At 47.8% G+C, this 16,156-nt stretch overlaps 1 protein-coding gene across 1 annotated transcript; it reads right to left on the reverse strand.

Moving 5' to 3' along the window:
* Positions 1–314: 314 nt before the first annotated feature.
* Positions 315–16,142, reverse strand: ambra1b (autophagy/beclin-1 regulator 1b). Its single transcript, XM_026310886.1, has 19 exons — positions 15,848–16,142; positions 12,545–12,729; positions 12,077–12,135; positions 11,699–11,882; positions 11,050–11,222; positions 10,561–10,627; positions 8,905–10,430; positions 8,658–8,744; positions 8,312–8,497; positions 8,028–8,108; positions 7,789–7,889; positions 7,558–7,668; positions 7,091–7,279; positions 6,740–6,894; positions 5,982–6,121; positions 5,474–5,578; positions 4,854–5,041; positions 4,360–4,485; positions 315–2,914 (listed from the first exon to the last, which is right to left on the reverse strand). Exons 2-19 carry the CDS (start codon positions 12,674–12,676, stop codon positions 2,355–2,357), a joined length of 4,170 nt encoding a protein of 1,389 aa, XP_026166671.1. The 5' UTR covers positions 12,677–12,729; positions 15,848–16,142; the 3' UTR covers positions 315–2,354.
* Positions 16,143–16,156: the final 14 nt, after the last annotated feature.

Below are 16,156 nucleotides of genomic sequence, written 5' to 3' on the forward strand. Positions count from 1 at the left end.
AAAACCTGCAGGTTTAGGGCTGAGGACACATTTCTCAGCCAATGAGCAGCTTCTGTTACTGTAAACCTCAACACACAAACTCTGAGCTTCATGTAATTAAAGAGTTAATTAAACTGTGCCCTGCTCCCTTTGTGTTTGAAATCCATCAGTACCTGCTAAAACCAGTTCAGGCCCGGTACTCCCAGGACCCACATTAGATTTGTGAAACATTTCAGGAAAACCCAGGGACCACTGTTTGCCTACCACTGACCTATGACCTTAAAGTCCTTTTCATACCTTTGAGATTTTATGAACTCAGAGATGAACAACCTGAGAACCGATAAATTATTTATTAGCTTTTAATCAAAACGAGTGTACACCTGAGTGTGTCTTTACATCACTGTTTGCAGAGAGAAGCTGAGAGAAAAGTCCAACAACTGCACCTGATCACAGGAAAACTCTCCGAGCTCTTTAATCACATCACGTCTAAAAGCAGAGATTCGCAGGTGAGCTGCACAAACAAGCCACAGTCTGACGCTCAGGGCGACTTGGTGACAGTTGTACCTTCTTTTTTTTTTTTTTTTTTTTAATGTCGTGATTCATCTGTTCGTCATTCACATGAAACCCCAACACACACAAAACACACACGACATCACCCGAACGGGGTTTGTAAAATGTTCATGAATCAAGTAAAGGCAGCAGGACTCAGTCGCCTGCTGTTGTATCTGACATGCAGCTGTGTCCTCGGTAGGATCCTCACCCTCACCTGGACTAACCTGCAGGAAATAAAGGCTCAATAAAAAATAAAAAGGTCCACCTCGCTACCTTCGCCTCCACACGTCCGTTACCAGCCCAGCCCCTCCCCGGCCCCACACCCTGAAAACACAATGGAGGCCGAGCACACGTGGAATAAGAAGGAAAAAGAAGTAAAAGCAGCTCAGAGCAGTGGCGGTACAGTCTCACACAGGCTGTGAAAAGGAAAAGCAGCGCTTGATCAAAAAATTCAAGTTTTCTCCTGCAGGAGTTTGAAGGGAGAGGAAGGGCGGGTGGGGTCAGGGGGCCAGGAGGGGTGGGGTTTAATTAGGACGCACCAATTACAGGCCTTTTCCACCACAGGAGTGTAACTGTAACGATGATGTCACCAGCTGCTTTGGGGCGAGTTCCTGGACCTGACCTGCATGTGTGCTTTAGCAAAAACCGTTTCCCAGGACAGAAATGGAAAAACTATTTTTATTGGCTTTCAGAGAACCTGATGATGTAAATACCCATAATGCCACACTTTGTAGTTTGTGTCATGGGGGCTGTAGTTTTCCTGTGCTCTGTTTAGCAGCTGAAATCATGAAGGTATAAGTTTCCTCTGAGCTGGAGCAGGTTCGTGCTGCAGCAACGTGTTAACGATACAGTCGCCTGTTGTTTCTGAAACAGAACCTGGAACCAGTGACTCACAGGCTCCACTGGTTCTGTGGAGCTCCAGGTCACAGGTGGATTAGTTCCTGTTGTGGAAAAGGGTGATCAGGTGACAGGCCACACCCTCCGACAGGTGACCTAAACCCGTCTCCTGCCTGGCCCCACTAAAACAAACACACACAGACACACACGCCCATCCAGGCCTCTCCTAGCACCAAACACACTAGTGCAACTGGGTTGGGGGTAATTCAGGAACAGGTCATGATGAATCGTTAAACATGAAATGGTTCTCCTCTTCGGCTTCGTTAAAAACATCAACATGTTTGTTTCATGGACTGCAGCATGACTAAAAAGACATGCAGTAGATTCAGCCCATTCAGTCTCAGGTTCATTCGGTCATGGGGGCGACACGGTAAGGTCCTCCAGTAACTGATGGGCAGGGTCCAGCCTCAGGCACCAAACATCATCATCTCACACGGTACAAAAACAAAAGAAAGTAGTGCTGAATTCACGTTTGAAACACTTCAATCACGCACTATTTCACATCAAATCTTAACATCACATGGCACCAAATGCAGCACGTTGGAGTAAATGTGTGAGAAAGAGATACCCACCCCCCCCCACCCCCCGACATGGCACTTTGACAAACAGGGGCCTTGCCTCCCATCACGCCCAGGCGCGAAGACTAACGGGCGGCGAGGAGCGCGGCGCTAACCGGCCTCTGTTCAAGTAGAAGCTCTTTCTGACGAGGAATGATCGTGGTTCAGCTTCAGTCCCATTTTCTAAGTGCAGAGAAAGTGCACGCCAATGCCGCTCTAGGTGTCAGGGCGGGGTCGGGTCCTTTCGTCCCTTCTTGCCCAGGTGGGGGATTCTGTGCAGAGTCAGCAGCACCCATTTCTTTGTAAGGTAAGGCTTTGAGTAGCGGCCTTTACAAAAGTCATCGCCAACACTCTGCTTCGCCAGTAGAACTACCTGCTGTATGGGTCGCCCGGGTAACCATTGGGACCGCCCCCACCTCCGCTGCCAGGAAGGGGGCTGTGAGAGGACGAGGAGGAAGAGGAGGAGGAAGAGGGGGAAGAGAGTAACAGAGAGGAAGAGGGGCGACCCGGCAGGGAGTCGTCATCTGTTCGTCCCGCGTCAAACACCTCGTCCATGTCCACGGCCAGAGAGAGGGCGGGCGGCTGGGGACCCGACAGCACCTGGGGGCCCCACATGGGAGCGAGCTGTTCAGATGGGTTGGAAATCTGGGTAGGGGGGTATGGGTGGTTTGTGGGCTGGGTGATGAGAAGCGGACCTGAGGATGGGGAGGAGGCCGTGATGGTGGGGTCAGCTGCAGGCCTGGAGGCCCCAGTGCCCGTCTGAGAGCCGCGGTGGATGCGGTGGCTGACGATGATGTTGTTTCCAAAGCCGCCCATGGAGGCCATGGTGGTACTCTGCTCCCGCTGGACCACCGCCGTCATGCCGCCCTCAGCGATCAGCCGGCGGATCCGTGCCAGAGCATCTTCTCCTGAACCGAACTCTGGAGACTCTAGTGGACCAACAAGAGATTCATTTGACAGATGCAGCACTGAAGAAGAAACGTTTGGTCTAATACTTTTGACATGTATGGATATGAAACGGGGCTTTTCCACTAGCACTACTCAACTCGACTCAGTTGTTTGGGTTTTCCATTAGGGGATAGTACCCGGTACATTTTTAGACCTGACCGGGTCCGACAAGAATCAAAACCAAAGCTGGTTTAAAAGCTGGCAACAGCTGTAGCCTGTAGCGAGGAAAATGGCTAATGCTACTCACAAAACGGATGTTTCTGTGCTTGGTGGCGTCATGGCAGTTAAGCCCCGCCCACATCGAGGTGGTACTCAGTTGTAATGGAAAATTACCTAAACTGAGTCGAGTAAAGTAGAGCTGAGTAGGGCTAAAACTGTAAAGGGTAAGAATGATCCCACACACTTCTGGAGGCTTGGTTACTATTAAAACAACTCAGAAGGGAACAAATACTGCCCCCCTAAAAACCTTTAGGAAAACTGTTTCTTCAGCTGCTGTTAATCCACCAGTTTATCATGATGAATTAAGCAGAAAACTATCTCAGCAAACAGGATTTCAGGCTGAGGTTTGGGAAGAGAAGCTGGAGATGAAAAATAGAAACCACTACAAGGGGAAAGAAGATGAAGATCTGCAACTCAGCCTTATTTAGGTTGAAGGCAGGAAAGCCATAAGACAGCTCTGCAAAGAAATGAGCCCTGAGCCGCCAGGAGCAGGCAGCACAAACCTCTGGTTAGACCTTGTAGATACTGTTGGAGCCAATTCAGGATTCTATTCCAGGCACACACGGCTGTTCAACCAACTTCATGTGTTTCAAATAGTACAAAAGCTTGAACTTTACATTTAAAGACCTGCTGAGCAAATTCATGTTGCATGAACTTATATTTTCCACCGAGTCTGGTCCCTACAGGTACCCAGACCCAGGCCCTGGTGTATCCCAGCTGTACTGAGACCAGGACCATGACTCTCTGCTACCTACAGCCCTTCTGTTGCATCTAAAGCTAACCTGTTGGTTTGGTAGCATTAGCCACCTAGCATGGTCCTGATTGGACCTTTGGACTGAATGGATCTGATGTGGATTTGGGAAGAACTGGAGCTTTGGGTAACGTTAGTGCTTTGGGTCACATTAGCAGGAACCAGAGCGTCTACTGGACTGACACATTTACTCCTCAGTCAGCTAACGCTAGCTTTGGACTGGGCACTTTGTCCCAACCAGGCATCTGTAGTTCACGTTGTAGCTTCAGGAAACAGGATGTGATGGGAGGGGCAAAGAGCAGGAAGGAGGAGCTTATGGTGGGAGTTAGTTTGGGCCATCAGACCCTCTAGAGACATGAGGGGGAGCAGCTTTAAACAAATGTAGCAAAGAAACAGAGAAGCCCTGAGTAAACAATGCAGTGTGAAGTGCAGCAGAGGGGCTGATGGGAGCAGTACCAGCTGTGGATGTGTTGGCTTCGGCTGAAGCTTCACCCTGGACGCCATCCTGAGCTCTGCCACCCTGAGGCGTCTCCAGCTGCCCCTGAGCTGCTCGACTTGTGGATGGAGCTTCAGGAGGAAGATCTGAGGAGAGAATAAAGGTCAAGGGTTAGTACACCAGGGTTATAGACCATGGGATACTGTTTACTCGGGTGCTTATACAGGAACTCATGGCAACAAATCAGGGTACTTATTTTTTACAGTGCTGCCAGTTCTGCCGATTCAGACCTACTGACTCCTGAACTCTAATCACACGGTACAACAAGCAAACATCTCATCTAACTCCTTAACAAAAGACATGTAAAGACTCAAGACTGGAGATACTGAAGGATGTGGAGCTGCAGGACTGTGAGCGTCACATGAGGAAAGAGAAATGCTATGACTGCGTCAGCCATATTATCTGTTCGTGTCAGTATTGTGTATTCCTGTAGAGCTGGTAGAAAAGTCAGTACTGAGTGGCGGCTGGGACACGCTGGGCTCTGATAGGTCCCTCTCCGTTTGTGTCTCGGCGTTCTGCAGCTGGATGATTGGCGTCTGCGTTCCTTGTGATGTCACTGAAGGGGTGGGATGTCGGGGTTGAAGACCAATCGCATTCATCAATCCCATGTCTCTGTCCAGTCTCCAGCCTGAGCGATTTGTCCTGAAACCACATTACAACAAGTTGTTAGTACAAATAAAATGACAAAAGCCGCAGTGTTCACTATCGTTATTAACCGTTTAGAGCAAAATAAAACCAGTAGAGATGGTCAGATTTTATCAGCTCAATTTACACTTCAACAGTTTGTCAACAACCTGCAGGTTCATCTCTAAAATAACACACCTCAAAAAAAAAAAAAAAAAAAAAAAAAGAAGTGTTTGTATCCAAAAACTGCAGGTGCAATCAACTGTTTTCTGTGTGTTTTGTGTTGTTGACCATAAAGTCCAGAAAATGTCAGACATGTGTGAAACCGTCAACAGTAAAGACCATTCTCATATCCACATAGCAAGAACATGGTCTGGGAATAAGCAGATCTGACTAAAGAACCCAGAATAATAAGGTCATCGATGAGGACCCAAGGCTAAAGCTTCTCACCCTGGTCTGTCAGAAACTCGGGTCCGGCTCGTTCCACTGTTGTTGACGGAGAACAAAGGTTCACTGCTCGACTCCCCGGGACTCTCACCGTCGCTGCGATAGAACCTAAATGCACAAACACCAGCTGTTAATTCACCTCGATGCAGGAAGTCTTAAAAAGCAGAGGAGGGATTTCTTCATGGAATCACACAGACCACAACCTCATTAAACTTCTCCAATTAAGGCTCTGCCTGATGAGGTTGACCATTAGGATAATCACATCAGATAAGTTCTCCTTGTGGAGGGGGTGGGAGGGAAGCTCTCTGCAGAAGGACGCCACTAATGTTTAGACTTGGCCTTCTGTTTGAGTTTGTCTTCACAGCACTTTAGGAAAAGCTGCACACACTGACAATGTCTTTTTTTTTTTTAAATACGCATAAGCAGGATCAAGAGTCAAACTGAAAAGAATCCACTCAGGACTTTAATCAAACCCATGAAAAGCTTCTATTTAAATATTTCTGAGACTCACACGGGCCGGCAGATGACCAAGTCTCCTTTGTTGGTTCCATAAGCCAGACCCATCCCTGGATCCGGCAGCCAGCGAGCAGAGTTTATACTGACATGGCGCCTCTGGTCTGGAGCCATGGGATAAACCACGTTGAACACCATCTGAAACACAGCAGCAGGTTCAGGACACACAGCTGCAGAAAAACATTCACATTGTCTCAACAGCAGCAACAATATTCCTGCAAAATCAATGTTGGATTTCACTTCCCTCATTCGAGAGGCATTTTCTTTCCTAACATGTTTTCAAGACTGAGCTACATCCAAACCTGCGTTTGCAGCTGGAAATAATTAGGGTACATATAAAAAAAACAACAACAACTTTACAACAAACATATTCTTAAGATTGTCATGGAGCAATCTGGTGCATTAGAAAAATAACTGGGCAACCTAAGAAAAAAAAGTAAGATAATTATTTAAATAAAATTCCTTATTGCTGCAGCTCTGTGTTTTTAATTCTACACCACTGATCAATCTTTCAGGACAAATGAAGTGATCAATATATCTGCAAAATCCCAGCTACCCACTGGTTAAAAGAGACGTCTGCAGAGGTTTTATGAAATGAACACCCTGCAGAATAAACTACAGGAAAAGAAGCAAAAAGCTCAAATAAAGGTTTAATATGCCCATTTGAGATGCTGGTGTTAAGGTGGAACCAGCCTGGAGCTAGCAGGGCCCATGACTGCAGTATTATTGAGTGTGGTAGCAGAGTCAGCTGCTCACTCTGATGGAAGTCTCTCCTCCATGTGGCTGCTGCAGGCGGAAAACCTGCGCCACCATGTGGTCGGTGGTGGGGTGCAGCAGGATCCTGCGAGAAGCCAGGCCCACCATCACGTAGCAGCCCATCGGAGACAAGCTGACAGAGATGGCGTTTGGACCTGCGGGACACGAAATAACAGACAGTCAATAAAGAAAATGCCAGATTGCTACTATGAGTCAACAGTCAACATTAAGGGGATCAACATTATTGTTCTTGTGGATTTGACACTTTCGGATTAATGAGGGTTAAAGATCAAATCGTGACACGTTTTAGTGAATCACTGGGTCAAACAGCACAGAGGCAGGTTACTGTACCAAATCTCTTGGTGTAGAGTATCTCTCCCAGGTTGTGAGGAGCCAAAGAGTAGATGGCCAGAATGCCCTCGTCCGGAAAACCCCGTTGACTGCTGGGAATGAAGACTGCCAGCAGCTGCCCGTCTGCAGAGATGTCGCAACTCGCATCGTTGTAGATTTTACAGTTTGGCACCAGAACGTTGACAGAGGCTGAGGAGACAAACACAAACATCAAATAAACCTGTGGTTCCACCACTCACCTGAACCATCAGCACAAAAAGGGTAAAAGAATATTTCCTAAAATGTTGAACTTTAAGGACACAAATCTAACTGAACTAATGACACAAACAAGACTGTCACAAAACTGTCCAAATGAAAAAACCTGTCCCTGCTTGACCTTCGGGTCAGTGGTGGACCAGTCAGTGGGCTGGGTCCATCCACCACAAACTACCACATGAGGTGGAAAGTGCAGCTGAGAGTGGCTGTACCGTTACTGATCTCAGGGAGGTCAAATTTGGTGAAGTCCCACCACTGCAGACGGTAGGTGGTGTTAGCGATGTTGCTGGCAACTGCAGACTGACCATCCCCAATCGACGCCCCTGAGGGAAAAACCATCATCACTGTCATTTTAACATCAGGAAGCCAGTGAGACTGAACAATATGATTTCTGAAACTAAAACAGAACTTTAGGCACTGACACAACGTGTGTGTGTGTTTACCAGCAAGTACTCTGTTGACAGAGGAGTGTGTAGCCAGGCCGGGCTGCCCTCTCTCATGGAAGATCCCAGCGTAGGGCAGGTACTCAGGGAGGAGGAAACGTCTGCATATAAAACCAAAACGGGTTTGCTGAGGACTAAATAATACAGTTCAGACATTCTATCATATTAAAGCCTGAGGACGGGTTCTGCTCTGTGGTGCACAGACAATGAAGAAAAGAGTTTAAGTTCAGAAGAATCACCGTGGGACGAAGCGACCCAGCGAGGGTGCAGACATCCTGGCGTTACGTGGCGTCCTGTGCCTCGCTCGGTCTCCATTATCTCTATTAAAAAAAACAAAACAAAACAAGTGACAGGAGGTCAGAGCAGAACTAAAGCAATGTTTGAATGCATGTAACAGAAAAGGAGGAGCGACTATGGGAGAAAATCCATTTGCTGTGACCTGTGCTGCAAAATTCACCTACACCTACTGAGGACATTATTATTAGGGCCATAAAAGCCATGACAGGTGTGCAGCGAGACTTACTCCAGCTCCTCAAAGTCCACGTCAGTGTTGTCCATGGAGCTGGACGGGTTGCTGGCAGGGCTGTCCGATGAAGACGACATGGCCCGCAGTCGGTTCTGCTGGTAGCGGAGCGAGCGCTGGCGGATGCTGTCCCGTCTGGAGAGATACTGCATCATTCTCTGAGCATAGTAAGCAGCCGGAGAGAGCCTGGACAGTACAGGAGAACACTCCAGATTCATTCTTCTAACAACTAACTGAAGGAAGTGTGCAAAAGCTGGGACTGGGGTGAAAACAGCCAGTGTTTCAACAAGAGCGAGAAGTCTTAGAGTACCTGCTGGATCGGGATAAACAGGGTGTATTAGCGTACCTGGCTGGATCAGGGTAAATGGGGTGGTCTCTTGATCCCGACATGTCATAGCGAGACAGGGATAACAGAGATGACTCCAACAGTCGTCTGTATGAAAGAAGCAGAAGTGCAGATGTTATGGCCACTTATCACACAAAAGTCACCACTTGGGTCTCAGAGTTTCAGTGACACATTATTGGGACTGTATTCAACGTGAGCATGTTAAATGAGACACTAACAACATGAGGACAACAGGAAGACACCATACCTCCTCAGGGAGTCCTCATCCGGGGGGTCAACAGGCATTTCTTGGCTTAAGGCCTCCGGTGGCTCTGCCGCTCGGCCGACAGTGGCCTGCCGGTACACCCTCTCCCACTGTGCTGTGTCCTGGTTGTACACTAAGCCCACAGTCTGCTCTCCAGGTTGGCTGGAGGGTGGGGGTATAGGGAAGGACACTGTTCCTGTTCCTCCACCTACAGGGGGAGCCGGATGCTCACTGGGCTCCGGCAGCACCCTCCTCTCCTGGGTTTGAGCTTCTAGTGTCCTCCTGCTCTCTTCAGACTGCCATGGGGAAGAAGATGGAGCGAAGGGCTGGGAAGAGGAGGGCTCCAGAGTGGAGGCAGAGGTGGAGGAGGTCTGGCTGGTGCGCTCCCAGCGCTGAGAGTCATGGTTGAATGTCAGCAGGTTGTGGCAGGCCCGGCAGCGGTTCATGTGACCTCGGGAGGATGGAGGAGGAACATTGTTCTCCAGGCTGTGGGAGGTTGGAGGAGGGGGGAGAGGAGGCTGGTAATGGATGATAGTAGGTGTAGAGGAGGAGGAAGATGAGGAAGGCCCAGGCCTGTCTGGGTCCATGTTGTTATTCATCAACTCCTGGCTCTGCTCCTGGCTTCCATCCGCCAGGCTGCCTCCTAATGGCGGCTCCAGATCCTGCATGCGGTCAAACTCCATGAAATAGCGACTCAGGTTGCACTGCAGCACGTTGCGGAAGGAGGCTGAGTTGCTGCGGGAACCGTCCCAGAACGGGTGGTGCCCACTGCTTGTACTGGCAGCATCTCGGGCCCCAGGCTCCCCTTGTTGGGGGAAACCACGCCCTTCAGTGGCAGAGGTGTAGACAGGTGAGTGAGAGGAGCCGTCCTGCTGGCGGAGCACTGACAGAAGGCTGATGGAGGAGGAGGAGGAGGTTCTGGGAGGAAGCATACCTGGACCAACTCCGCCCTCCCTCATGCTAAGAAGGTTGCGTGTCCAGTCAGGCCCCGGCCTGGAGGTGGAGTGCGGCTCAATGCCGCTAGTAGCAGTGGGGTTCAGAGAAGTGCCGGTGCTGTAGTAGACTGAGGTAAAGGCAGACAGTCTTTCCGAGGGTTGTCGGGGCTCCGTGCGTGCCGAAGAGAAAGTGGAAGCCGGGGGAGGTTGGGGTGCTTCAGATGACACCCTGGGATCAGACGGGGTCACACAGGGACCATCTGCAGCCAGGGAAGGGTTGCGATTGACAGAGCAGCGACTACACAGGCAAACCATGCCCAGGTGCTGGGTGCAGCCAGGGAAGGGGGGCCCACGTTCTGAGCTGGGGTACTGGGCCAGAGGCATGCTGGGAGATTCTCCGACACCGCTTCCATTTTCAGCAGGAGGACGTGGCTGCTCGCCTCCCGTCTGAGCCACCGGGGAGCGAGATGACAAGATGTGGAGGAAGTTGTGGAGGATGGGTGTGCGGCGAACCGGCTGGGAAGGCAGGAAGGAGCGCTGACGGAAGTGAGGCATCTCAACACTGTCCATCGGAACCTCCGAGTCCTCCTCGTTCTGAGAGACAGAAACAGAGTTAGGTCAAGCCGGCCACGTCGGAACATGCACCTATATCAACTCTGCAGGTACGTCAGTACAGGTATAACTGGGTTGCACTTAAAAGAAGAATATGGTCATGTGATCTTACCTGCTGATTGGATGGATTTACTATTGCTGTCAAGAGGTTGTGACCAAGAGGGTCGAATCTCACCAACCTGGGATGAGACACACACATTTGTAAAAATACATGACAAACATATGGAAAAGTTTTATGAATGTTTTCACAAGAACATTGTAAACTGACAGTATTTAACAAAAGGCGTCAGTGACTAATCTACAGGATGTGAAGCAGCAGCTGCTCCTCCTCAGCACCACCTACTGACCCTGCAACTACACAGGATTCACTTAATGCTTTCTGAAGTTTGTTTGATAAGACAAAGGGGCTCGTTCAACGACGACCAGATGTCTTTGAGCTGTTCGTGTTTCGGGAGAATTCAAGAGCGACATCCCAAAACAAAACACTGATTTATGTGGTGTCTTTATTTAGAAATGTGATCTGTTAAGGCGCCACAGTGGAGAACCACCGACTGACTTTCTAAAACTAATGAGTGAACTCTCACAGCTGTCGTTTACCCACCGGACTCTCTCTGTGTCACTGCCCGTCTTGACCACAGCGAAGGGCTCCGGTCGGCTCCAGTCCCAGAAGTGGAGCTCGTTGTTGGTGGCGATCAGGAGGAGCTGAGCAGTCGGGTGGAAGGCCAGGGAGGCAATAGCAACATTGCTCTCTGTAAACCAACTCTCACTGCCACCCTGCAGGAAAACACCGGCTCACAGTTATCACTGTCATGACCATGTGGATTTCATTCTATTTCCTATCTGAATGTTAGATAGAAAGCTGATTCTGCGATTCCTCCACCACAGTTTTAAGTTTCCTCTACCGACCAAACTGATGCAGAAGTAAAGCAGCAAGAAGAAACTGCAACACACAAACTAAACGTTTACAGGTTTAGTAGAGCCATGATTAAACTTCATACTCGTTCAGTTTTCTGGCAACATAGTTATTTATGGATTTTTCAGTGTAGGAAACTTAACTATTTACAAAATCTACCTCCTCCCTCCAGGGATCAAAACTAATCAAATCAACAGCATCAGTCAGTGGTAATTACCAATCACCTGTCAAAAATCAACCCAGAGTTTAAACACAGAGCATAGTGGACGTGTCCACCCAGTGAGTGACCACCAGAGGACGCTGTAGCTGCTACACTGCTTCAGACAGTGATACTCACATGCAGGTCCCAGATACGGACTTCGCCATCAAGGCACCCAGAGGCCACCAGGCCGGGTATTGTGGGGTGAAAGGTCACACACCAGGGCGTTCTACGGTGGCCCACTAAGGAATGTAGGCACTTTCCAGTCTTCACCTCCGTTATGTAAATGTTGTGGTTGACATGTGTGGACGCCATGAGGGTCCTACGAGAAGCCAAGAGGTCACAGTTCGGTCACGTTTAAGAACTACAAGTGTAAATATCACCAGAGAAATGGCCAACAGTAAAAAGAGCCAGTGTGCAAACCTGAGTAAATCCACACACATTTAAAATCTGTCATTTACCAGCTACACTGCTACAAACAAACTCAGCTGACAAATCTGCAGAGCGAGCTCCCACCTGTCGGGACTGAATGCCAGCAGGAACGTTGAACGGGGGCTGTCCGGCAGCTCCACTTTCTGTCAGAGGCACAAACAAACATATTACAGCAGCTTTACAACAAACCCATGTGAGTTTCCTTCCTTGTCTCAGTCCCTGGTTTAGTCCATCCCATGACTTCTGCTAATTCCATTACAACATTTTCCATGAGATAAGGCCGAGAACAGACGAACTTTCAACCCCACCAACTGTCATCATGTTCATTTATTTGGTGTTTTTATCTGAATTTAAGTCTGATGTTTGTTGTTCTGGGAATATGTGGACATGTGAGTTCTGTTCAGGTTGATGACAGGACAAAACGAAGCTGACATCTAACGCCCACGCAGCGTTTTAACACACACCGACCAAACGAGAATGAGGATTTCTTCCCGTTGGTCTGATGTGGGGGAAACTCCATCACTGAGACAACACTAGAATAGTAAATAGTACCTGACTCTGCCATTTCATCCAGCGGACCTTTTCCTCCACCAGCAGCTGCAGCAGCCGCTGAGAGCCAAACGTCTGGGAGCCTCGCTCCCGGTTGGACAGGATCCGGACCGAGTTCCTCTGTCGTGACGTCATGTTGCTACTTCTTACTCCCTGTGCTGCCAGTCCGTCGCCATGCAGAGTCTAGGCTGAGAGAGCACAGTGAACATGTATGAGAGGAAGATGGCCACAGAGTCACGACCACAGCTCATGTTACCGACCCAATAAAAACTCAAGTTACAGTAAATCTAGTTCATCTGACCACACGGTTCTGAGGATGAGGTTAGAGAGGAGAACTGGTGCAGCAGGTCTGACGACGCTAAAAATATCTGCACAAACCTGAGGCCACCTCTGCCTCACATCTGCTCAGTGAAGACAATTCAGATTTTAAAACTAGATCAGGCAGGGAAACGTTAAACCAACCAGCAGGACTAAAGAGGATCAGCAGAAGAAGCAGAACCAAGTTATCAGTTCTAAAGTTTCCTCAGCTCCATCCTCCATTAGAGAAAACTTGGTCAGCAGCTTCATTCACTGTGAAAGTGTCCAAGTCCTGCAGCTGGGGAGCAGACAAGTCCCCATCTCTGAACACATTTCACACCATGATGTTTCCACAACTGGCAAACTGGCCGATGTCACATCAGATGTTCGTGTCTGAAAATCCTGTTTGGATCAGTTCAGGCCTGAGCGCCTCTTCACTCCTTTTCTCTCTCCAGTGATGTTCATTACAAATGTTATTGAAACTATTTACTTGTACTGAAACAAATGTTATGTTGTACTGGTTTTACTGGCATTTTCTCTCCACTTATTTCTTGTGTTTTACAAACAAGGTGACAGACTGAGAAATACACAAAGACGACTCGCTCACTGCAAGAATAAAGAAAACGATCTCGACTCTGACAATTATAACGTCAGTAAAACGTCAAACAATAAAAAAAATGACCATCGATTATAAATGTGGTTGTGTCAGCGGAATGACGCTGTTAACCGTCTGCACGTGCTGAAACATCACAGTGTAAGCCAGCGTGTGCACACAGCTGCACAATTCAAACCTTGTTAGGAACCTCAGCAATCAGCACCAATTGATCTCCAGGTGCTGCTGATTTCCGGGTCTGGCCCGGCAGGTGTCGGATGTTCTGGTTCTGCCTCCACAAAGGGAGTAGTGAGAGTCTGAAGTGATCATTTGACAGAGCTGCAACAGAAAATAAACCCGCAACCACTTCATAATGGTTTAAGTCAGTTTTTAGGCAAAAACACCCAAAAGTTTCATGACTCCAGCTTCAGAAGTGTGACAGTTTGTTGCTTTTCCTTATTTTCCATTAAAAGCATTTGAATAATTTGGGGGGTGGGGGGGTGTTCAGACAAAGAAAGACATTTGGTCAGCTTGGACTATAGAAAAAGATGATTTGCACGTTAATTAACATAACTGTTACTCACAGCTGTAGAACTTTGTAATAGACCATCACACATATGCAGCTGTTATTACAGAATCGCTGCAACTTCTTAGGATTTTTGTTATCAGTGAATCAGTTGCTTTGTTTAGAAATCATGAGAAAAGACTGAAAAAGCCCTCACAAGGTCCTGGACAGTCCAAGGTGACTGGTTTTGTCTGACCCAGAGTCTGGAACTCAAAGATTTACTATAATGGGAGATCAAGAAAAGGAGCAATGAGCATATTGTCACATTTGAGAACATCAAACTTTTGGTGTTTTTGCTTAAAGAAATACTTTCAGCCATTTAAGACGATTATCAAAATAGCTGCAGTTCATTTCTGTTGGTTGTCTAATCGATTCTTTGGAGCAGAATATCTACCTGCACATTAGTTTAAAACAATGGAAAAAGTCATAATAAGCTTTCCACATCTGCAGAGACATCACAAACTGCTCTCTGATTCTGCAAGGTCACATCCACATGTGGGGCAGCAGCAGTCTGAAGGTCAGAGGAGGAGACGCTTCACCTGCTGCAGCGGAGCAGCTCGTTGGCCGCTCACACTGGGGCTGTTTGGAAGTTCTGGGAATGGTAGGAATGTGGAGGCGAGTGGGAATGAGGAGAGAGTGGAGGTCAGTCAACGTTCACTAAAATAAATAAGGTGTGAGGAAAAGCCTGCAGACACAATTTATATTTCAAGTGAAGACTATCTTTAGAAGAACGCCAACTGAATCAGTGGTGGGCAAACTGTGGATCATGGGTCAAATCTGGCCCTCCAACAAAAACGTCTGGGCCCTGATAAAAGCTGGTACAGTATCATATCTCTGCTGTAATTACTCAATTTAACGTGAAGAGGTATGAACCTATGAAACATGACAATCACTAATACATGAAGCCATGAAGCCTGTCTGAGTAAACTGTGATGGAGTAAATAGCAGTTTATTGGTTCGGTCTGACCAAAACAGATTTTTGTCAGCAACAATACTGGACCACAAATAAAGTAAACCCCTGTTAGACTGTGAGCAGGACCAGCTGTTCAGTTCCAAACAACAGGAGCATCTGTTTCTTACCAAACAGTCTGGCCACATTCAACCATTTTCCAAATCAGCTAAAAAACATAAGACACACAGAGGAATATGTTTCCAACCCGATCAATAGATAAACTAATAAACAATCCTGGCCGTGGGTGAACAGAACTGTTGTTCTATGTTCTATCAAAACTGACATCAAATGTGACATCTGTCAGAAATCACAATAGCAGATTAAAATAATCTGCACCTGAAATATTGATGACGACGACAGGTGAGATTAAATGACTCCTGACATCACCGATAATCTCTGTAACCCACAGCAGGTACCTTAACATCATCTGTTGGGTTTACCAAATAAATAAAACATAAATGAATAAAGCTTCAATATATAAACCCAAATAAACTGTTTCTGTTAGCTCCATAGAAATTACGAAGCAGCAGCTAACACACACACACACACACACACTATTACGACTTAATTACAGGCTGTTGTTTGGATTAGCACTTAGTACCACGGCCAGCATGACACCTGACTAAACACGGTTTTTACCGGACCCTAACCGACCCGGTAAACGTTTATTCGGTGACGTTAGCTCACCTTGGACCCGGCTCTGAAGCAGCTAGTTAGCCAAAGTTAAATTAGCCCATTCCGGATATGTTAGCTAACGAGCTGGTCCGGGAACCGAAGGTCCGTGTTATTTCGGATTTTACTAAGATGAGCGTTAACCTGCAGGCGTAGAGCCGCTAACAACACATGGTAACACGGTGACGATGTCAAATTAAGGCAGTAAAACCCAGGATTGTGGCCTACCTTCCTTTTTCTGGCCGCTCTCCGGCTGTGCCATCGTCGGCGCTGCTAGGACTTAACGGGAGCTATGCTAGCTACTTAGCTAGCTCGGCCAAAAACGGAAAATGTGGCCGCTGTTTACCGCGAACATCGGTGTTTCACGACTGTCTCTAATGAACGGCGTCCACTAAAACCAACGGACAACATTCACATCATAAGAGGGGGCGAAGAAAATGTCTCTAAGGCATTGGTCCAGTGGTTTAGTAGCTGCCCGACGACACACCGCTGCTGCGTAAGTACCTAGCTGCTAGCTAGCCACGCTCAGGCTTATCA

This window comes from Mastacembelus armatus, chromosome 6 (genome assembly GCF_900324485.2).
Source record: "Mastacembelus armatus chromosome 6, fMasArm1.2, whole genome shotgun sequence".
In the NCBI taxonomy this organism is placed as follows: domain Eukaryota; kingdom Metazoa; phylum Chordata; class Actinopteri; order Synbranchiformes; family Mastacembelidae; genus Mastacembelus; species Mastacembelus armatus.